General features: G+C 40.4%; 1 protein-coding gene across 10 annotated transcripts in view; it reads right to left on the reverse strand.

The window, feature by feature from the left end:
- Positions 1 to 24,530, reverse strand: part of ACTN2 (actinin alpha 2) — a 120,840-nt gene that overhangs the window by 59,448 nt on the left and 36,862 nt on the right. For 7 of the 10 annotated variants that reach the window (XM_054629100.2, XM_077175575.1, XM_077175569.1 and 4 more), the window contains exon 1: positions 7,181 to 7,583. In XM_054629100.2, the coding sequence (XP_054485075.1) occupies positions 7,181 to 7,315 (135 nt within the window). In that variant the 5' untranslated portion in view covers positions 7,316 to 7,583. Of the gene's footprint in view, positions 1 to 7,180; positions 7,584 to 17,435; positions 17,531 to 20,401; positions 22,342 to 24,111 lie in introns of those variants that run through there. The other 3 variants (XM_077175570.1, XM_077175571.1, XM_077175572.1) reach the window with 3 other exon arrangements.

Raw genomic sequence — 24,530 nt, forward strand, 5'->3', positions numbered from 1 at the left:
CTTTTATATTTGTTTATTTGTAAGGCTATAAAACAACAAACAGGAGGGACATCTTTTGACTTGGGACAAAGCAAAGCAGCACAAATTCCCATCTAATTCTATTTCATTGACATGTTTCTTCCTGCATCACATCTACCTGCATTCCAGCTGCAAATCCAATGCATTCTTCTGTAAGCAGGGTCTGCAGTACAATTTCTAAAATACTATTAATATCTACTAATTAATCACTATCTGAAACTAAAGAAAATCTTAATGCTCAGTCCTTTGGAAATTAATCAGGAGAACTGCACAGTGCAATTCAGAAATCACTAGCTAAATTAAAAGTCATTAAATAGATGAGAATTTATGCAACAGTGATCAATTCATGTGAGGCATTTGTTGGCAACTGATTTTTCCATCATAATGACGTCTTTTGTCTTGTGAGAGGACAGATGGGTTTTAATGAAAGATTTTGACCTGGCCTCATTGGGCAAAAGCAGTCAAAATTCATTTTGTAAAGCTGTTTTAGCTTAAATTGGAAAATTATGATGGTATCATGATACTTTTTTACTGAAATTCATTCGTTTACAGAATTTACCCCATTCTGCTTTTATCTGCGCCGGGCCAGAAATTGCATAAGCATGGATTCACTTTTACAGTGGTCCCAGGGCTGAAAACCCCCAGAGACTGTCCAAGCAAACACCTTCCATGCCTCTCTCTTCAGCTCTCCAGTGACCCAAACAGAGATTCAGGCAAGATACAGACATCCCACCCCCAAGAGATTATTGCAAAGTCTACTGCTTAACACACAGCTTTTCTCTAGCTCTTAAGCACATTGGTTGCAGCTTATGGAAACCCACTTAGATGCATACTTTCTTCCAATCCTTATTGTCTTACTAATTGGATCAGCATATCTACAGACAGACATTGTACTATGCAAATTTCAGGGGAGGTTGTGGTGTGTATCTATGAGTACAGGAAGCAGGTAGACTTTGCTTCCCATTATAAAATGGTTCTGATAATTTCTTTACATAATCTGTTGCTGGCAGATATTTGGGGGTCAATGGAAATTAACAGCTACACTGAGACTGTAGGAATTATCAATTTGACAACACTTAAAGCATACAGAGCCTGGAATGGGTCAACATTGAGAGGTTCATTTCAGTTTAAATAGAAAACATAATATTGAGTAATATATTGATTTCTCTCACTTAGTACTGGTAAAGAAAACCTTCCCATTCAAACAAAGTACCTACATAATCATGTCTAGTAAAGTGAATTTCATAATAGCTTTCTTTGATTTTTCCTTTATATACCAGCACCACAGTATTCAGGGCTGCACACCTTATTGACAGCTTCCTAGACAAAATATGACCCTTCCACTATCCTTTCAGCATGCTCCTCTCAAGCACCATTCCATGCAAGTAACAGCAGCAAGAGGAATTTAACATGTTACTATTTTAAAAAGCACTAATCTCTAAGAGGCAAATTGTACAGAACAGGCCATGAGCACATTCCCTATTTCTACAGAGCCTCCTGCTCTCATGGCAATTCTTCATAGGATAAAAGAAATTGCCACTCCACGACTTTCTGTTGCATCAGTGTCTAATACTTGGGACAGTTACAGTGTATGTTGAGAAATCAAGACATGCTGGTGTAGAAAAAATATATGTTTGTCTATTGACTACAAAGTTCTCAGCAGACCTTCTATGGGGCCATCTGCCACTGAGAATGCACATAGGATTTAAAAGAGAACAAGAGATGTTCTTTGTGTGTTCTCGATGCTAGAGCTTTTGGCATCCACTGTTTGAAAAAAAAAATTCTTTATGCACCCAAAAGAGGAGCATTTGGCCTTGGAATGCTGAAACCTATGGTTCATAAGGTGCACTCTGCATTTACAGTAACATGTATCATTTGGCAAGACATTGCTATTCTATACAAGACAGCCAAATACTTGCTGAACACCAGGGGGAAAAAAGTCTAAAGAAGGTGGAATTGTTGGCACTTTTTAACTTTTAATACTAATAGAAAATCCTGCATTTCAGCCAACAGAATTCCTAATTCACCCACATAATCCTAATTACCTGCATAAAAGGTAAGGGAGGGAGAGAACTGCAGTGTAGGACTCAGCATATAAAATAGCATACGCTACCGTGGCACATGGTTTTTTCCATTATCATTCTGCTTTTGACTCTGGATGATTTTCCTCCTGACATATTCAATCCCCTCCTGAAAGTAGTTCTAAAGCTACTCAATTCTTCATAAGAAATATCCTCTTTATAAGAAATATGCAACTGTTAACAGTTTAGTACTAGGAATAGGTAATGAGAAGTTTTCATACTCTCTTCAAAAGGAGAGGACCTTTTGCTTCCTCACACCTCCTACATTCATGTCCAGGCCCTACTCATGTTGCTCACTTGCAGAGGGGAATCCATGCCTTCTCAACAATCCCACTGGTATTCCAAGTGGGTAAAAAGTGCCACCTCAGTAAAAACCCTCTAGTGGTGGTTTCTGTGTCTGCCATATGAGCCTAACACCAAGGCTCATTATTCAAGGAAAGAATTTTACATGGTTTAAAACAAACAAAACAAAACCCAAGCCAATTTTATTTCCAGATAATCTCAGTAACAGAGGAAGACCTAGGCTGGAATGCCCTCTACACATTGAAAATGTCATTATATTCTCCACAACTGTTTCAATCTGGAGCCATGAGAAGTGGTTCTGTAGAATTTAATTTTGTTGGTGGCGTCCAGCCTCTCCTGCCAACCTTTTTCTGCCTTACATTTATCTTTCATTCATTTATCCTTGCTGATTTTTCTTGCCCAGTGAAGAATGAAGTTGTTTCTTTCCACCTCTCCACTTACAGGAAGAGGTTTCTGATAAGAAAGCAACTTAAATTCCATCCATAGAAGACCAAGCAAACTGTAGAGTAAATCCGGGATACTGACTGTAACTCTATTTATAGACTCTGAAGTCAGACTGAACACAAGGTCAATTTCTCTTTCAGAAAGAGAACCTCACAAACCTGCTGAACTTAATAAAGCTGCGGCAACATAAAAATAAGAACATTGTCCATAATCTATAGTTCTGATAGCCCTGCCAAATAATTTGCCATACACATGACTTCCAAATGGTTTTTTGTTTTTTTTTTTGTTTTTTTTTTTTTGCTTGCAAGGACAACAGGAGTCATATAACCAGCCAAAGGAGGTAATACAGATAAATCCTTATAGGTCACACTTGAAAAGTAATCTGATATGCACTGCTGAAGACTGAAAAGACACAGCTTTTTTCCTTAAGAATCTTTTCCCAAGTCCTCACTCATGCACAACATTCAGTGTCACCAAGTAGATTTGCATTCGTAAAGAGGGCAATATCAAAGTAAATAAATATTTTAAATCATCTTGTTTATTTTATACCAGTATAAATAACACCATCCAAATGGTCATCATTTACATTGACATCTACATTAAAACCCTCTGCATTAACAAAGAAGTGGTACCAGGGCTACAGAGCAAGCCAGAATAAGATCATTCATCTGTAACAATGGCAGTAAGGCAAGGAACTTGTTCCCAGTTCTTTCCTTACATGTGTTAGGGCAATAGTGTCACTCACATTTTTATGACTGCTGAAGGCACGTGTTAAATATGTGAGCTCAGTTTAATGCCCTACAATACAATACAACTGTCCTGAAAAAGGGACCACACTTGTTTCACAACCTTCCTTGGAAATCTAACAAACCACATTGCATGTCGAAGTTTTAAAAAGCACACTCACCCTTATAATTACTTACAGCAAAAATTGCAAATAGGCAAGAGCCATGTTAAACACATGGCTAACCAAGCAGTGTTGGCAGATCAAAAACATTGCAAAAATACAGTGTGTGTGCATTTCAAGTAGCATTGTTGCATTTAGTTCCCTAAGCTAGGGGACACTGCATTTCCTTATGATCTCCTTTTAGTTCTACTGAGATATGGGGGACACCACAAGGTTTGTGAAGTCTGTTGAACTTTTCTAGAAAACTTAAGAAATAAATTTACTATGAAGAAAAGAGAAATTACATTTTAAATCTTCCATTATAAGCTAGTATGATTTCCACTTCCACTCCAGTCCAGCACGGTAGGGACTAAAAGACATCTGATCTCTAGTCTGACAGACCATAGAACAAACCACTTCTACCAGTTCTTAGAAATGTCACTGGCATCCTCTTTCTACCAATGAGAAAACTGAGGTCAGAGGTGACTTGACCTTGTCTAGGGTTACAGAGCAGAATGAAGAAAATCCCACCCTCTCTGGCCAGGCTTTCTAATTTCCAATACTTCTTTATTTTTGTGTGGTACAGTACTGAAGAAACAAGGGGCCACTTCCATAGATCTTTCAGCTGCTGTTTTAGCACACATGGGCAGTGGAAATGTTGTGGGTCAAGGAGCAGACTTCAGAAGTCTTCTATTTCATGGTACATATCTATATATTCAAAAGACACAAAGCCCATGGTTCTCTATTTTCTACAGTAGACAGCATTTCTACCCAAAATGTAATTTTTACTTTCTTTAAAGCTGCTGTCTGAAGTGCCCAATGACATTTAAATTTTTGCCAAGAGCGTCGAATGCAAAAATGGTCAAATTGTTGCATTTTTTTGATATCCTGAGCTGACACAGGCTTGAGGCTGTTACCTCAACTAAGTCATTGAAATTGTTGTTCACATTCAGAGAGACAGTGCTGAACTACAACACAACTTTCCTTCCTATAGTGTTCTTCATATATTTTTGGACATCTGCAACCACCAAGGAGCCTGGATTACAGCAGACCATAATATTCTACGAACTATGGTTATAATTAGGCGTCTCCTCCATTGTAATCCTATGGACGTCATCATGTGTTACCAGCATCTGTTGACAGATTTCATACCAGGCATATCACTGAAATGGCAAGTCTGGAGAGGGCAGCCCACAATAGAAACAATGGCATTTATTTTTGGTTTGTTCCAAGACCATCTCATAGAAAATATATGCTGCCAACTGCCAGGGCTCCACCAAGATCTCTTCTGAATATTGTATTACCAGTTAGAACAAAGATCTGTGCTCATGTACTTGCAGTCTTCCCCTAATGAATAAGGAAACTAAAGCACTTTCTGCAACTGTCTGAGCACAGATTAGGAAAAGATAGAAGCCTTGACATTCCACAAAGTTGATCAGGCCCTTTATCATGCAAGTACTTACTTTTCATGTAATAATAAATTCAGATTTCTTTCCAAGATGAAGAATAAGGATCCCCTCTTGTAAATTTTATTTGAATATGCCATCACATAAATATTAAAACTAAACCCTGGGAATTGGCAACATTAAGTGGCAAAACCACATTCTCCATGGAAGCAAAGCAGAGTCTGCTTTCATTTGACAGTGTGGAAATTTGACTTCCTGCTGAAGTACTGCTTGTTCAGAGGAATGGAAACATAAAATTTTCAATGCAGTTTAATTGCTCCCTGCTTTCCTGTAAAAATCAAGAGACTTGTAAGAATGTCTACCTAATCCAAACTCCCTTTACTTTTTAACATTTATCTGCATTAGAGTGCATTAGCATCTAGTAACCTGCCCATTTTCTTTTGAAAACAGCCTTCTCTGAAATAATGGACAATTGAATCCTTATCAGATGTAACACAACCCCTCACAGCTGAGGGGTTTCAAATCACTAAAGCACTTTAGCACTAAGATAATTTTCATTCTCATTATAAAACATGAAAGTATAGTTCACCATCTGAAGAGTGACAAATTAATACAAACACCAGTTTTGAGTATAACTTAATTATTCCTTAGGAGTTGCAGCAGCTGGTAGATCAAGAAAAGTGAACTTCAATTTAGGACAGAACTTGTCCCCTTATCCTCACAGAGCAGGATCTGAACAGGTATGAATGTAAGAAAATGAACAAAACCAGCTACAAATAACAGAAGGAGGGAAGCTACAAGCTAAATCTGAGAGAAAAATATTGCTTCTACATATTTTAATGGAAAAGCAAACTCACTGGCCTCAACTATTCTAATAGCTCTAACTTTTATAATTACACTTTTACAGTATAGCTTTTATAGAAGCTGTAACAGTGGGACAGACTGTCATTAGATCTAAATTGTCACCTTCTACTTAAGTTGCTCATCTAGGCAAAATGTATATTCAGCCTTATTGTCCAGAGCACTGTCTCTCACTCCCTCCCTTTTTTTCATTCTTGTAACCAGCAGATAACCTTTTAATCCCAGATCTGTCAACTGTGACTTCAACATCACCTTTTAAATTAGAAAGCAATAAATCCTTTGCATTATTTCGTCTTTCTTTTCCATGTGCTGCTTAAAACTTAATGTCATTAAATTAGATATTGGAAATATTACTAAAGTACCAAAGCATTGACATGACTGCAGCTGGGATCGTAATTTCTGCCTGTGTTAAAAAATAAAACATGAGCAGTACTTGGTGGCACAACAGTTTTCTTATACCTACAAGGCAAAAAGCATTTCTTCTGAAACTGTGTATTCTGAAGAGTTTACAGACATGTTGTTGGGTTTTTTCCCCCAGACAGTGAACTGGCATATAGGAAAATAATCATGACATACAGTTTTCCAAATATAGCCTGGATATATTTCTAGGCAATATTTTCCTTGTCAGGTCATTCAGTCAGAATGGAGATAAATAATAAATTCTAATAAGAGTTGACTTGCAAGATCACAATTTCAGAAGTGACTTCTCAGTCTGCTTTCAGAAATATTGCAAACTTTTCTGCACACTTATTTTGAACAGTCTCATTCATCTCTGCCTACAACTGCAATTTACTTTTTTTGAAAATCAATCAGGCACAAATATCAATTCAGAGTCTGCTTTCCAAAAGGAAAGACCCAGGAAGTGAAGTTGAAAGCTACTGAAATACTTATACATAAATCTAGAGGTACTGACATAATATTTGCAGTGCAATACAAAAATAAACTCCTGGCTCCCGTGAATAACAATTTAAGGTTTCACTTCAGAATTAAAAAATTTAATGCTTTAAACTAAAAATATGGCATAGCTACTATACATTCTAGAAATCGTTCATACAACATAAAATATATTTTATTACAGTCCCTTGGTTGTACAACCCCGACAATTCCAGACACAGCATGGCAATAAGATAGGGCATCATTCCACACAGAAGCACACAGACAGATACACATTATTTCCAGACCTTCCTCTGCTGTTTCTCCCATGCTGGGTCCAGGAGCAGATCCCTGTCCCATTCTTCTTCTTGGGTCATGTACTCATCCTCTTCATAGTTGTAGGTGTACTGCATGTTTGTGTCTATCTGATTCATGCTATTCATGCTGCCCGGGGATCAGCTTCAGCTGCTCTGGCTTCTACTACGATTTAACTTTAGTTTACTTGCTGAGAGGTTGTAGATATCGGTGTCTTTTTTCCTTCTTCCTTTTTTTTTTTTTTCCTTTTTTTCTTTTTGCAAGGTGACAGGAAACGAATATTGACTAATCTTGCTGAGAGCAGAGGCTGAAACTGCCAGGTAGGCGCTGACCTGTGATGACCTTCCTTCCCTCCCTCCCTGTGTCCTGTCCCTGCCGGCTGCTGCTGTCGGTGCCTGTGGCTGACCCTGCGGAGGAGCCCGGCGCGGCTCCGCGCCGCCGCTTATTATCCCCGCCGGGCCGTCACGTGGCGCTCGGGCACCGGGCGGGCAGCGCTGCCCAGCGCCCCGGCCCCAAGGCCCGCCCGCTCCTCCAGCCTGATACCTGCCTGGCCTCTGCTTTGGGCTCTTTCTCTCTTACCGACACGTACTCCTGCTGCCCGAGGGCCGCCTACGATCTGCTAATGCGGTTCGACACTGCTCAGCGGTAGTCTGAGCCCGCGTCCCGCCTTGAGCCACTTGGCACTTTCAGATTAAGGATTACACGAGCCAGCCCAGCAAGGACACCCAAGTGATGAAACGTTTTCCAGTGGAAATGGGTCTGGAGTTAACCAGACAGCATGGAAACACAGCTTTAAAAAGCAACACGTGTATTTTCGCCAAAACCCACGCTCAGTATATCCAAAAGCGGGGACCAAGAAGCACATACAAAGCTCTGCGGAGCCGGTAATTTTACAAGTGTGCGGCAGGAGCCATTTGCCCATGTGTTCCACAGGGCAAAATCTCAAAGGATAGCGCTGAGATCAAACATCCTGGCAAGCATGTCCGGTATCTCCCGTGCCCTCTCGTTTCAGCTGCTTTGGCAACAATGTTTCTTCTGGGAATTGGCAAGTTTACCACGTTCTTCATGGAGCTTGTCATTCGTGCCTGCACCTATCATCAGCCAAGGTCATCTTCTCTAGCGGTGTCCACACTGGATACAATACCAACCTCACCTAGAAAACGAAAATGCTCACCCAAAGCTGAGCTTTTGGAAACCGCAAGTTACGAAACCAGGTGTAAGGGAAAACTGTGCTCATTAAAGGCTGAGTAGGTCTCCAAACCAATGGGAATGAATAACCAGGATAATTTACACCTAGACAGCATATACCCTCGATCTCATATTGCTAGCTAAAGCTCTGTTTTCTTCCAATTCACTTTCTATCCCTTAACTCCAAGCAATATAGAAAAATATGCACACGTGCACAGAAAATACCTACTCCTCAGCTCAAAAAAACTTGGTAAATGCAGCACCAAGGTTGCAAATTGGAATTCAGAAGAGGATTGCAACAATTCATGCAATAACAGCAAGCTGAACTCCTGAAGACTGATGTACATACTATGAGATAAACAGTCTAAAAATGAAATTCCAAATCTAAGCAGCCAGACAGAACCACATGCTCTTCACCTGCTCACTGCAAATACTTTCAAGGTTGCTACACTTCTATCTACATACCAAAGCAAATGCTATGCTTAGCCTTTTTTGCTCAAATACAAATGAGCATTCTCTTAGGATACTCTGAGACCAGATCAAATAGCAATTACAAAGCAACACAATTCATGTGTGTACACATTACATGTATGCTGGTGCAACTTGTGTGGTTTATTTTTATAGCTTGGTAGTCGCCTTTGGTATTCAATACAAGTCTAACTGCAATCACTTAAATGATAATTCAAGCCTTCAAAGTCACTAAAACCATTTCTTCTTATTTGCTATATCAAGCACAGGAGAAGTTTCTAAAGGAAATACAGGAAGAAGGCAGAGAGGTCCTAGAAGTACACACATAAATTGTGATGCTGTCACCCAGAGCTGTCCCCCATGCAAAGAGCTCTCCTGCACTGATGAAACCTGTGACCTTCCATGCACTCCCTCATTAGAGGGGAACCATTGCAACCAGCTTTGTGCCTTTCCTTGGCACTGCTGTGTCTGGGGATCTACATGGATAGAAATGGTTCTGCACAGGTCCCCGCTGTGCAGTACAGGCGAGCCTTACAGGTACTGATGGCTTCATAAAGGGAGGCATTAGCTCCAACCCACATTTTATTTTTTGATCCTCACCCTCTAATATGGGCCAGGGTGCCCACCTCAGTTATGAAATAAAAGCTGAGGTGCTTTGGCAAAGAATTTCTTTGAAAAAGAGTTTCCAAGCACACTGTGAATTAGGACTGGAATCAGACCCATGTCTGGATTTCTAGAAATCAAAGGACATCTTACCCAAATTTTCTAGAATTATTAAAGAAGGTTATTAAGTTTTTCATAAAATAACTGGATTTTCTTAAAATACAGCTAGCCACTGCTACAAAGGTACTCTTCATTTTTCTATGTTTACTCTGTACACAGGTAAACACCACTTGATAACAAAGCAAATAAAACAAAAATGCCTTCATTGTTCCTAGAAACCAACAGCCAGAACCATAGTATCTCTCAGCTAGCTGGAGAGATTAAAAAAATCAAGTGTCTCAAGACCTACTTCGTCTATGTTATATTAGTCCATTTTGGAACAAAAAAAGATTGTTCATTCTGAAATATTTTAATTCTGAAAATGTCAAAATAGGAGGCTTCAACATTGTCAGTGTGCATTTTGGGAACATTGGGCTTTTTACCTATGAAACAGAAAGCTAAATGGAGTAGCCCCATTTTTTTAAAAAAATCCTGCCTCTCTTGATGGAATCTGACCTGTTCTAGGTTCTCTAACTAACTGCTTACTGTCTCTTAATCAGACAGCATGAGTAGGCAAGGGAGATATTTATAGATGGAGCTTTAGGAGTAGTATCTGGTATTTTGTTTACTACTTTAATTTAATTTTATAAACTAACTGTGTGGATGGTAATGAGAAGCATATGAATGGAGGTCTGTAGTGGAAAGAGAGCCAAATGTGAAGTGGAAAGGGAGCTGCCTCTTTCTGCTCCCTTTCCACTTCAGAGAATAGGAGAGAATAGGAAAGCTGTGCCTAGCACAGTGGTATGAATAAAGCAGTTTGCTTCACCAAGCTTCTTCCCACATCTGAGGTAAGTTAGGATTATTCCCAAATAAAGCTGGCAGAGTTGCATAGCCATGAACTATGTATGCCTAAAATAAAGAAAATAAAACCAAAAAAGAAATAAGTAACCTGAGCAGGAAAGAATAGACAAAAGTCTCCAAAAGAGAAAAAGAAAGAAACACAAACTATGTGAATAGGGAATCTGAAGCTGACATGGCAATATACCTGAAAGTCAGCAAGTATATTTAAGGCAGAAATGACACAGACTGTTTACAATGAGGCAAGACAAAAGAATACTCATGACTGACAAACAGAATAGAAAAAATAAGGTGGCAGGGGAGATCAGGAGTAGAGATGGCAGAGCTGAATTGTCAACTACTTTTGTCTTTTATTTGGCAGAAGATGTGCAGCTGTAGTTCATGCTAACATATAAACTAGTAAGGGCCTACCCAGGAGAATGGTGCTTCAAACCCACTGTGGCAAGCAGGCATCACTTCCCATGCATGAGGAACACCAAAAGGCCAGATCTTTCCTAGCAGCAGGTCTGGGAGTTCACACAAGTACCACCCAAGTGAAAGCCTTCTGGTATGCTTTGCATGAAGCTCCTTGAGAAACAAAAGGCTTTTCTACCTAAAGGACATTAATCTCTATCATTCTTCTTAATGAAACTGAAGGTTTTGACAGAGTTTATATTTAACACTCATTTACTTGTCAAAAGCCATCATACCATTCTTTCAAGAACTCTGTCCTTCACATTTTTACTGTTTCTCAGATTTTTCAATCCTTCAACACGTTTCTTACACTTCCCCTCTCACAGAATTGTAGAATAAACTGACAACTTTTATTAAAAGTTCAAAAATGCTGAACACTGCAAGAGTGTTTCACCAGATCATTCTTCTATTTGAACCTAATGAGATCTAGAATAAGAAATGAGCCAGATTTCTCTACTTCAATAATTGCCTGTGAAACAATCAATTGACATCAAAATGGTCACCATCAGTTTTCAGCTGTAATACTTCTGTGTAGGAACACAATAGTTCATATCTGCCAAAACTGTCTCAGAAAGGCCACAGGAAGATAAAAGAACCTTATGAGAGCTCAATCAGCCATTGAGTCTAAGTAATCATCTTGTCCTAGTCACTGCCTCCTTCTTTGTGAAAAAGAACAGTAGGATGCTGTCTCAAGAAAGAAGTCAAAGAAAGGTAAAAGAAAATAAATTCAAAGTGACTATTCTTCTGTATAAACTGTTAAGAGAATCTTAAAACAGGGATCAAAAAGCCCTTTCTTTTCAAAGCATGCCATATCTGTGACTTGGACATAAAATATATTTTTCCTTGTAGCAAATATCCACTAGTTTAATGCTTAACCAACAAAAATCTGAATTATTTAAGAAAATTATGATTTAGATTGGGCCAAAATGTTGGATTCTGTTAAAAATTATGCATCAATTTCCCTAACAAAGCTAAGCAGAAAGTTAAGGTGTTTTATAAAATGTATTCAAATTTTATTAGAGGTGTTTTGGGTTTGTTTTTTTTTTTTTTGCAATACAATAAATATAACCTGCCTTCTTCCATGTAAAAAATACACTATATTGTAAGATGAAAACCAAGGAATTTAATTCATTTTGTAAAGGTAGTATGAATAAATTTTAAATTCACTTAATGTTTTTGAAACCAACACATAAAAAAGAAAAACAGAAAGAGAGAAGAGAACAGAGACATACATCTGGGAACAAAACCCTCAATTTTGTCTGAGCTAAGGAAAAGCACTGTGGGCACTGAGCATATTTAGCCCTCCCACATTTAGCACCAAGAGGCACAAACTTTGACTCTGAAAAATTTCCACACTAGTCATATGTGGTGATAGTAACTAGATAGTAGCTAATTCCTTTTTTTAAAGTATATTATTTCCAATGACAGGTTTGGAAATAAAAATTAAGAAAGAACAGAAAACATTAATCTACTGGCTTCATAGTAACAACTGTCATTGTCAGAAGACCCCAAAGTGTTTCATCAGCTATATATAGAGACTACTTGCTCTGTCCCTGGAATTCAGCCATGGATGAAGTGTAGCAAGAAACATTTATGGGACCAACAAATACTACCAAAGCATAGCTTGGGCTTCAGGAGTATGGAGAAAATGCTGACTGCACTGACATCACCAGCTTTTGCCAACCCTTTGTGCGGAAGGAAAATCACGGGGCTGAGATGTGGTGTGACCATGCCAGCTCAAGATGCCCTTATCTGACCTTGAGCAAATCAATTCAGATAAAATTTTCCCAAAAATCTGAGTGTTAGTTTGTCAGATTACTCTCATCGAGAGAAATGAGCTTATTGTGCTGCACTCTGCCATCTCTGAAACTATCAGCAATGCTTCCTTTGGCCCCTAATGTCCACCTAGGAAAGAAGTCACAGGAGCAGAGGCTTTGTCTGTCTCAAAGCCCTGGGGAACCTACACAACAATTATGATTACAGTGTGCTTCACCTATCACACATCCTTCCCCTCCGTGTTCGCCTCTCCTGACTGTGTGTGGCCTGCACCCAAACATGCCCAGCATTATTCTAGAATGGCAGGGATTTAGGGTCCCTTATACCCTGGAGGAAGGGTTCCCACTGTTTGTAGGGCCATGCTTAGAGCCCTGCATCCTGCACAGCAGATGGCCCTGGTTCTCAGAGAGGGCTCAGGGCAGTAGGAATCAATCAACATCTGGTCTCTGCCAGAGCCACTAGGCAGTACTGTGATACATAGTAACAATCACAAACTGCAAGGAGAGTGCTGAAAGGTGTAACATAGCTGGGCAAACCCTCTAGGATGGCACTGCCAGGGACCACTGCACAAGATCAGATCCCTCAGACTTCCCAATCTGATGCATTTCTATTTCATAAGGAACCATGACACCTGCAGTCCCATATCCCTTGAGCTAGACTCTCACAAATGTCTTTTTGATTTAATGGTTCTTGTCAGGATAGGTGCAACTCACAAAGACAGATTGGATCATGGACTAAATAAAATCAGAAGCTTTGATAGATGCTTTGCACAGATTAGAAGTGGGCAAAGGAAAAACTGGGAAAAGTATATTGTAACTTATATACCACGCTGCAGTCAGTCTTGGCACACTGAAGCTATGGAGCAATACACACAGTAACAGGTGGGGAAACTACAAATAGGGCTGGCGTAATAGTGGAAAAAATGGTGAGACAGATCCAGGATTTTAAAAATGGTTCAGTGACGAGAATGCAAGGGGCAGGACTAGGGGTATAGCATGGCCTGTTACGAACCTTTTGAAGAAACCACACATCATGTGTTTCCAGAATACTGCTTCTGTTCCTATTTTATGCTGGCTTAGCTTTACCACACAGAGATACTAAGTAAATCCTGTGTGACTAGGGCAATGAGAAAGCTGCAACTGATGATATAATTTGTAATTCATTAATACAACCAGTTAAAACATCCCATTGTAGGCCAGCCTGTGACCCTTAAATTATTTCACTGAGACTGCCATCTAAAATGGCAGCACATTGTTCAGGAATAATTTTGGTCACAATGAGAGAGGGGTGTGTGTGAGACAAGGAGTGCAAAGAAAAGATGCCTTTATTTATCTAGAAACAAACACCATCAACTAAGCTAGCTTCCAGACAACAATTATCTGAGGGACACACGTTTTAAATCACTGAGGTATGAGGTAGAGATTATGGGCACAGGACATCAGGCACTGCTGTGTTCTAAACTCAGCATTTGTACACATTGACTGACTGACCTTTGACAAGTTGCAGTCTCAATGCCCTCATTTCTTTTTCCAGATACACCAGTGTAATATCACTAACATCAATGATACTCAAGTTACACAGTCAAGAAGGCAACCTGGTTGAACAAATGGCCAGTTTGCAAAAAGGAATACTATCTATTTATTATTCATTCCACAGAAGAGATAGAGATGAATAAAAGCAGCAAATTCATCCTTGTATACAGCAGTATTAGGCACAACATGAATTACTGCCAAACAGGGATAATTATGTTCTTTATGGATAGCACAAGGTTTCCTTTTCCAGAACTGTCATCCTTCCATGCTGTCCAACAGAGTCTTACTCTGACACTCAGCTGCATTAAGAACCAGCACTGTGAAAATGCTGCTTTTGCATCAGACATGGCATGAACATTGCTCAAGGCCTGAATTTTCCAATTCTGGTTTTAAAGACAATTGTTTCCTTTCAGCTATGATCCCTTTCACCAACCTCAGACATATTCTTACGTCAGGAGAAATAAGTATCAGTTTTACACACTTTCCAGTATTGGCCTGCTCTTGAGATCTACCAGCCACAACCTACTCATGGTGAAGGCTCTTGTCTATTTTCAATCCCTCTGAATGTCGACAAGTCCTCTGTTTCTTAGCTAGCTAACCTCTCTCCCTGCCTAAGTTCAGTTAAGCATAAGCAAAGGAGGACAGGAAAGCATTTAAATGTTTCTTCACTTTGAAACTAGTTCATTTTTACAATAAATTGGCTAAAGGGCAGTCTAGATCTCTTTTGGGTCCTGTAGTCAAATTTGAAATAGCTGTAATCTTCCAGAATTTCACAGCTGAACCAAGTTCAGCATGTGTGGGGTTTTTTTCCTAAGCCAGAAGCTGTTCTAGGTAATTTTTCAGTTCATATGAACAGTTACTGGAGGTGGAGTCAGCAACAAAGGTGGAATTACCCCTACAGGCTGTAAGGCTCCACATGTATTTATACAAACTCCCACTTTAATTTTTCAGTAGATACAATCTGAACACATCTTCCCCGATAAAAACATTCTACAGAAAGCTCATTTTGCAATTCAAATGAATGGACTCAAATATATTTGAGGCTTCTCTACAGGAAATTATTTTGTCATGTATGTGCTTCTAGAACACCATGACACTTTTTCATTTGTTCCCCATGGTTCAGTGATTCCTCTTGTACCACTTTCATTGGTAACCCCGGCACATAGATGATCTGTGGAAGATCAGGCTGTTCAGACTCTAAATTTGTAGGGCCTGATTTTTTACTGTGACAGTACCAGTGGTGGGAGTTAGGAGAGTCACTGCACTTCCAGTTGCAGGAGAGAATGCTTAAAACAGTGCATGATGGAAATACCAGGAAAACTTACAATTCTGATGGGCCTAAAGGTTCAAACCATCAGGCTTACTCAGTGGGGAAAAGTGCAGTATGCAACTGTACTCCGTAAAGCACATAAAAAAAAAGACAAATTCCATACAAACAGCATTCATTATCCTAAAACTATGCACTGTATAGGGAAATGGAAGTATATACAGTTTGGACCAAGTCCCTCAGTTTTCTTTCTAGAGACCAGGAATAATACTAATACTGTGATGTATAAGGAAGTGTGTGAAAATCAAATACCAGATAAATTTGGAATACTTGAAGACAAGTACAAATACTGTGATGACCAGAGCAGAAAACCATAAATTATATATTTAGGAACATGCACCAACTGAGTGCAACAGACATTCACTGAACAAAGAAGAAAAATCACAATGGCATTGAGCACGCCTTATGTAGTACACTAAAAGCACAATTTCTGGGAAAAAATTTTGTGACTATGCAAATAAAGTCTGCATTCTGATACATGCAAAACAGCTTGGAAAACTTAACTCTGGCACAACCCACCATGAATTAAATTGTGATCTTGATTTTTTTAAGATAATTTATACCTTATTTATAATTAGTTATAGCACAATTAAGTTATTTTAAATGGGTTCTGAATTGGAAGACAATTCATACACAACATCAAGAAAAGCACTAAAGGCTTCTAATGCAGCCCAGCAGCTGCATAACCCTTACAGCATCTGCTCAAGAAATAACATCATGTTTTGCATCTCAGATCTGTCTGCAGTTCACACAAGAGTCATTAAATGTGTTACATTGCCACAGACTAGACTTTTCATTAAATTAGTCATAAATTGTTTAAAGTGTTTTGTTGCCCCTCTGCAAATTAAAACAAGCCACACACATCACCCTACTGTTAAGAATCAGCAGGTAATACAGACCAAAGTACTGTAAGTAAAGTGAGAAAGATTCTGAAGTGCAACCTCTCCCATGCAGTACTTGAGAGTATCACAGCAGGAAGTGTTTTACTATCAGGCTTATTTAAAATTAATGTATCAGCATCAGAAGCACCTAATGCTCAGTGCTCCACACTCCCCTCCACTACATGTTCAAGGCCAGGCTGCCTTCCTGGCCCTACACTATGTGCCTGTCGAGCATTGTGTAGAAATAGTTCCTTCATCTCTGTGTATCCAAGGAATTGCCTCTGACGTCACAGGGTCTCCAAGTTCTCTCTCAAGTAGTTTCCCTGCAGAGAACTCCCCTAAGTTCCCAATATGGACAGTGCAGGCAGAGTGTCAGAGTGAGAGACACAGCAGAGAAACCACTGACATACACTTGTCAGTAAGAGCAGTTAGCAGTTATCTAGAACACTGCCAGTTGTCAAGACTACTTCATGCAAGGCACAGAAACAGCAGGGCCACTATTTTAAATCTGAAATCATGATGCCTCTAGTAATCAGTAAATCTGAAGATGTAGGCTTATTAGTAAAACTCAGATGCATACCCTCATCTAACACACCATTTCTTCTAAAAACAGGGGTTTTTTCCCCTCCAAGAATCCCCACAATACATAAGAGCATGAACAGTTTCCAATCCACAATGAAAGCAAATACAAAAGCCATTTTTTCAAATGGCACTGAAACACAGGAAAAATTGGGGGATTTTTGTGACTGAAGATACTCTATGTGACTCAGTATCATGAGAATGCACTAACTCTTTAATACTTTTAAAATATAACAGTATTAATATCTCTCATATATGTACACACATATACATACACAAACATTAAAAAATGTTCTGTTTCTCGCAGTGTTTACAGTGCCACTGTGCCAGGCATTACACGAACATATAACTCATTCCTACACAAAAAGTACGTAAAATAATTAAACTTTAGAATGTGGATAAACCAAATATGTAACTGAATATAACTGAACAGCAAAATCAGCAAATAAATATTCTTTATTGTGCTACTGAATGCAGACCATACCTGTTCTCAGGAACTGTCATGTAAAGTTGTGAGCTCACTGTAGTTTAAATCATGTATTCACCATTTGCAGAAAAGGCCCATGGACTGGCAGCGGCTGGGACAAATGAAGAAATGAAAGCAACACAGACTTCAGTAGCCAGCCTGGGAAAAAGGCTGGAATCTGTATTTAGTGCATCCAGATAGGAACAACACTATTTCCTCTTCAGGGAAAGAGCTGTGAGTCATCATAACGTTTTTAAAAAGACACAAAAAGTGGCTGGCTGACAAGCAAATAGAAGTTTGAACAACTGCAGGTCAGGAATGGGTGAGTGAGATCTGCTGCTGTGCCAACACCTGTGATGAACAGGCAACTAAAGGAGGTGATAGCAAGATATACACTGCAGTAAGGAAAGTGTTAAGCATGTCCCTATTGATCACTTCTTCCTCCTTCCCATCCTTCAGTTTATTGTCTCTCCTCCTGTTGACAGCCCTGCTATGAACAATGAGACATATCTGGTACACACTACTGTCATTATTGTTCATTACACCCAAGTCCCCAATGGCCACATTGCTACACTCCAACTTCCAAGTTCTCCCAATGCATTAAACAATGTGACTCACAACTACCACACAGCAGATCTATAACACCTACTCTCTCAGCAGATTGTCTGGCACAGGCACCTTTTCATAAAAACAGTTAATTTATACACTCCAGTATTGTACTCCCCAGGCTAAGAAACATCAGAGCATGACAAAGGACTATACATTCACAGCAATCATGAGAGACATTTTTCCTACTTTTCATTGCAACTATTATGCAGTCTCTGTAATCCAACTTTCTAGCTGACTTTTTTACACAAACAAAAAAGTCACTATTCATCAAGCAGCTCTGCACTGAAAGAACAGCTTTTTTTCTTCCATTCTTTACCTTCTCCATTTGTCTTCCTTACTCTCCCTAATGCTCTTAGGATAAACTAGACTACCCCAAATGGATTTACAAAAATTACTATTGCCTACTCTTTTCAAGACAATGCTTTCTCTGCATGTGTCTAGCTGAAGCTAGTTTGCTTATTTTGGGCTTATTTCTCCTTATGTAGAATATATATTTAAAAGCTTCCTTTACAGCAATTTTGATTCAGAAGCCTTTAGTCTGTATTACCATATCAGAAAGACTTGAGTACAGTAAGATCCCCAAAACAGCTTCCACCTGTTCTAGAATTTCTATTTATTATTAGATCTGGAATGCAGCTTAACATGAGAATTTATGGCTGGGGGAAGCAACAGTAGATTTTCAAGGAAATCCAGGAAAACATGACACAGCCTCCCACAGTGGTCAGTAAGTCAATGATGTGCTGGATGCATTGCCTAGCAAGGAAACTTCTTCCAGCCCTTCAGCTCAACTCAAGAATTATTCTCCCTTCAGCCTGATCCAGCAGTGAGAATTACAACTCTCTATAACCTCAACCACCACTGAGTGGTGACAGTTGACAAAAAACTCAACACAATCAAGCAATGTGTGCTCACAGTCCAATAAGCCAAAAGAATCCCAGGCTGCATCCAAAGCAGCATGGCAAGGAAGGGGATTCTGCCCTTCTAGTCTGCACTTGTGAGACCCCCACCTGGAGTGCTGCATCCAGCTCTGGTGCTCCCAACATAAGAACATGGAACTGCTGGGACCACAAAGTTGATAACAGGATTGAAGCACCCATTCTATGAACACAGGCTGAGAGAGTTGGTGCTGTTCACCCTGGAGGAGAGAAGGTTGTGTGAAGATTTAACAGTAACTATTCACTATCTGAGGGAGTATACAGGGAAGGAGGAGAGGGGCTCCTTGTCAAGAGCTGTAGTGACAGGACACAGGGAATGGCTACAAACTGAAAGAAAGTAGCTTTATATTAGATGTTGGGAAGAAATTCTTTAATGTGAGGGTGGTGAGGCACTGGGACAGGTTCCCCAGAGAAGTGGTAAATGCCTCAACCTTGGCAGTGTTAAAGGCCCAAGATGGATGTGGCTCTGAGTAACCTGGTTTAGTGAAAGGTGTCCCTGCCCATGGTGGGGAGGTTGGAACTAGATATCTATAAGGCCCCTTCCAACTCAAACCATTCAGTGATTCTATGAATTATGCTTGATTGTGTCTGCCTCCAGGTAGCCCAGCTGTACACTCATACAGCTTCACTGACCTCATCAGAATTACTCCTGAGTTTCACTGATGCAAGCATAAAAAGATCAAGCCCTTATGGGAGAAAGCAGATAGGGAAAAGAAATCTTAACTCCCTCATTTTAGATCCATGCATTGCTATAGGGCAAAACAGCTCCCATCTCTTTGCTTATAGCAAAAGCCTAGCCAAGAGAGTAATGGCCTCAAGGCCTTATCAACATGTGCCCTGCAGAAAGGTACTGCCTCATCATTTCACAATGCCCACGAGTGAAAGGTGACTGCTGTGTTGTCATAGGGTACAGAAAGAACTGACAATAGAGAAAAATATATTAATTAACCTAAAGAACACAATAAAGCACGGTTCTTCCTGATAATCACAGTAACTCTATAAATTCAGACAGGTGTGTCCTTATAAATGATAATGTTCTAATAGGAAGCATATACATACATCAATTAAGAACAAAGGACATGGATTAGCTCAGAGTAGCAGTCTCCCAAACTACAAAACTTCACCATGGCTCCTAAAACCAACGGCAAAACACAATATATTCCTTGATAACAAAATTACCTTGGGTGAACAAGGTGTTCAAGCCACTACTCTGAAACACAGATTGGTTTCCAGTTCAGTTAGCAGCCACAAATCCACATTAAACACATAGATTTGTTAACTTACTTTTGCTTAAAACATTAAAGAACTTCATACACTCCGAAAAAGTGACAATCTTTGTATATCCTAGAAAGGTTTTAATGTTACTTCATTATGCTGCAATCAGATGGTACTTTAAACACCAGAATTAGAAATGGCATGGGGAAATGTCAGGCAACATACCAAGATTATTAGCAAGTGATAGGAAGCACAGGGAAGGTGGCTTTCTTCTCTCTCCTTCAGAATTGTTTATCACGGTGGCTCACAAGATTACAGAAGGTGGTGCAAGAAGGAAAAAAAGAAGTCGCATATTAGTAAATTAATAACAATTTGAGAATGCTTAAGAGCATTTAATATAAGCACTGTAATTTGGTATGCAAACACTGAATTGCATAGGTAGCACTCAATTCCTTCACATTCATTCTGACATATTACAATTGAACACTACTGAGCAGTCTCTTCTTTTTTTTTTTAATCAGAAGAGAATCCTTTTTTCTCTCTACATGAAATTCCTCCCACCTCTTGCTTACAAATGAAGCCAGATCAGAAAGATGCATTCCAAGAGTGCAGCTCACAGGGTTTTGATCAGACCTGCATAAAACTTCTGAAATGCATATAGCATGATGAGGGTTCCTCAGCACCACTTCATTCTACAAATCCCCTCCTGCTGGGTGCATTACTTATCAAGGTAGATGAAGCTCTGCTCAATGCACAGCTTATAAGCTGAGTTGGAAAAAAACAAGAATATAAAGACTAGACCTCTAACTATATAAAGATATGCATTATATTTTCTCCAGAAATACCACAAACTTAGTGGTGGTACTTTTACAAAAGCAAAGGACACTTAAAATTTCATGGCACTTACCTTTCTCAATCAAACCTTTTCAAACACACCAATGCTTACAAGTGAATAACATGCAGAAAATGCTTGAAACAGATCACCTTTATCCCAATTAAAAATTAGCATATGACAGTTTATATTCTGAGACCCTAAGAACTTTAACAGACAATATATTCTTTCAAATGCAATTTAACGTCACAGTTGAGATGGCCACAGCCCCACTCCCAATCACCACAAACTGTGTGCCTGTAGTTTAATAGCAGCCATCAGCAGAGGTGATCTCAGCTGTAGTGTGGCTATCAGAATTTCACCTACACAGACCATCTATGTCATGAGAAAATAAAGAGACTACTTGAAATGGGTTTGGATGTCAGTTCAAAAAAGCACCCTTCAGAGTCTAGCATGGAGCAAATCTCCATGAGGCTCAGCTTCAACACTGAATAATTACAATGCCAACTAAGCATATTTCCTAATAGACATTCTGAGCTAATATTTTTCCACAAAACATTGTTTATAATCAAATCAAGAACAAATATTTTTCTCTCTGTAAAAGGTGTCTCTGTTCCTCCAATTAACTTCCAAGGGAAATCCCAGCTTTCCTCTGAAACCAAACAAGGATGGAATAGAAAGCAGAAAGGTATAAAACTTTTGTCTTGCAGCTCTCCATGGGAAAAAACAGAACCTGAACGATTTCCAGCTTTTACAACTTCCAGTTTATCTTTCTGGATAGAGTATTTAAATAATGAAGCCTGTTGCTGAACACAACAAACAAGACTAGTTTTCTTGGTTTAGAAAACTTTCTGCCCCTTGCAATATGTTTGGCATTTTTAGGCATGGAAATATGCCTAAAAATTTAATTTAGGCATATTTTTTATGGTTTTAAGTTATGCTAAAAGTAAGGTCATTTGAAAGTTTCATGAAAGAAAAGGATACACAGAAGTCACAGGGAATGTGAAAAAGTGCAGTAAAACTGGCCTTTTGGTTTGCACCACTCCCAGCCAGCCCCTTTGCTCAGTGATCAGAATCTCAAGTGTTAGAACCATCAGAAAAATAATATCAATTCCTGTTAAACCAGTTATATCCTCCAAACACTCTGACACTGTTGTAACTGCAGTGGTAGCAGCTCTTACCAGCTCAGCAATTGCTGTGATTACATCCAGATCATACCGTGTCAGAAGGAACGTGATACAGAGTTAACACACACTCTCTAAGAAGGCACTGGTAAATATCATCAGGCACAGAGTTGGACATCCAGCTGCATTTCCTCCCTCTGCTGCCACACCTACAAGGGTTTAACCCAAGCAAAATAAAATCAGAGATGAATAACAAAATGTTGAAATCAGGGGACACTCACAATGGATAAAATTAGGCATTTAAATAAATCTCTGCAGAGATTTATTTTTAAAAATCCCAGACTTTTATCAGCATTTCATATTTCTACTGCATGTTAAATGATTGCCAAATACAGCAGTCTTACAAACAAATCTGTTATTTCTGTCATAGCTATGAAGCTTTTCAACAATATGTGGAAATAGTTTTACAGAACTGATGCTGGAATTGTTATCTTTGGCATCATTTTGTCCATCTGCTGACATCAGTTGGGATAAATTTTATTTCTGATTTTTTGCCAGGCTTTTCTTGGTTTTGTCACAAGCCATGTTCCCTTTATGGCTTTATGCACCGACTTCCAGGTCCAGAACCATGCAATCTTGAATGCGAACTGATGGGAGACATCACAGGTTTTAATATCAGAAATTTATTTTTAATCTGAGGTTAACCAAATTTCGGATGAGAGGCTCAGTGAAGCCATGGAGTTTCTACCCTTGGAGATATTCCAAACACAATTGGGCAAAACCATGAGCAAAATGCTCTAAGCTGGCCCTGTTCTGGGGCTGAATCGGAGGACTCTTCCAGTCTGTATCATTCTCTGGTTCTGCAGCTACGATCCAGCCCACACAAATCACTGCAGCTTTCAGTACCTTCTGCTCATGGGAGTCCTGCACTTTCCCTAACTTCACTCACTCCAGATACGGTAAAATCTTAAAGTGGAACAACTCTGGTTGTCCTCGTTGTTCCATCTCTTGTTGCTGTTGGTTTGTTCGTTCCCGGATAGTCTCCGGGGAGCCCCCTAGGCTGCGTGTTCGCTGATAGCAGCAGCAGGCAGGACTCCACACGGCTTCTGAGGACGCTAATGAGATGAGGGTTTATTGGGGATCCTACCCCCGGGAGCTGCATGGTTTCTGAGGGAGAAGTGAGGGAGGGGGAGAGAGGGAGAAATAAGGCTAAGAGAGAGCCTAGTCTCCCCCGCACAGCTTAACAGGGAGATTCAAAGTGGGCGCGGAATAAGACTTGGGCCAATGGGATTACAGATACATGACACGGCAGGGGAGGATCACAGGCTTGGAATAAACCGTACGTTTTCGAGGGGTGAGACAGAGCATACCGTTTAAATAAAATGTTACTCTTCACTGTGAAGAGATGTTTGGTGGATCCCCACTCCCAGCCCAGGCTGTTGCCTCGCTGGGCTCAGCACAAAGCCAGCAGCAGCCCTGGCACACTGAGGTGTCTTCATCTCTCCACTGCGCTGCCTTCCCACCCTGGCTGGTGCCTGGACTGGATGCTGCCAGTAGAAAAGGATGGGCCTGCCCCCCACCTGGGTGATCCCTGCTGGGCCTGCCCCGCACCTGGGTGATCCCTCCACGGGACACTGCCCTGCGAGGCACCTGCCTGGATGGGTGACACCATCCTCCATGGCCACAACAGCTGCTTTCCTCACGGACACCAGCCACACGCCGGCATGGCCTCCCGCAAGAGGCGCACACTCAGCTGAATCATAGAATCATTTGGGTTGGAAAAGACCTCTAGGATCATTGTGTCCAACCACTATCCCAGCACTGCCAAGCCCACCACTAAACCATGTCCCTAAATCCGACATTCACATGTATTCTAACTGCTTCGGGGAGGGTGACTCCATCACTTCCCTTCAGTTCCAATGCCTGACCACCCCCATGGTGAAACAATGTTTCTAAATAGCCAATCTAAACCAGCAAACCTCGAGGCCATTTCCTCTAGTCCTGTCACTTGTTTCTTGGAGCAGAGGCCAACTCCCCCCTGGATACCGTCAAGGACAACGTCCCCCTGAGCCTCCTTTTCTCCAGGCTAAACACCTCCAGCTCCCTCAGCTGCTCCTCACAGGACTTGTGCACCAGACCCTTCACCAGCTCTGTAGCCATTCTCTGGATTCGCTCCAGCGCCTCATGCACTGCAGGGCACAGAGCTGGACACAGGATCTGATCCTTTCCCTGGTCCTTCTGGCCGCACTACTCCTGACACAGGCCAGGGTATCACGGCCCGCTGGACACGGGGCTGTCTCGCAGCTCTCGCCCGGCGGCTGCAGCCCCTTTCCCGCCGGGCCGCTCGCCGGCCGGGGCCGAAGGCGGGACACAGCCGGGCCCACGCCCGGGCCCGGGC

Source organism: Agelaius phoeniceus, chromosome 3, assembly GCF_051311805.1.
Source record: "Agelaius phoeniceus isolate bAgePho1 chromosome 3, bAgePho1.hap1, whole genome shotgun sequence".
NCBI classification, from domain to species: Eukaryota; Metazoa; Chordata; class Aves; order Passeriformes; family Icteridae; genus Agelaius; species Agelaius phoeniceus.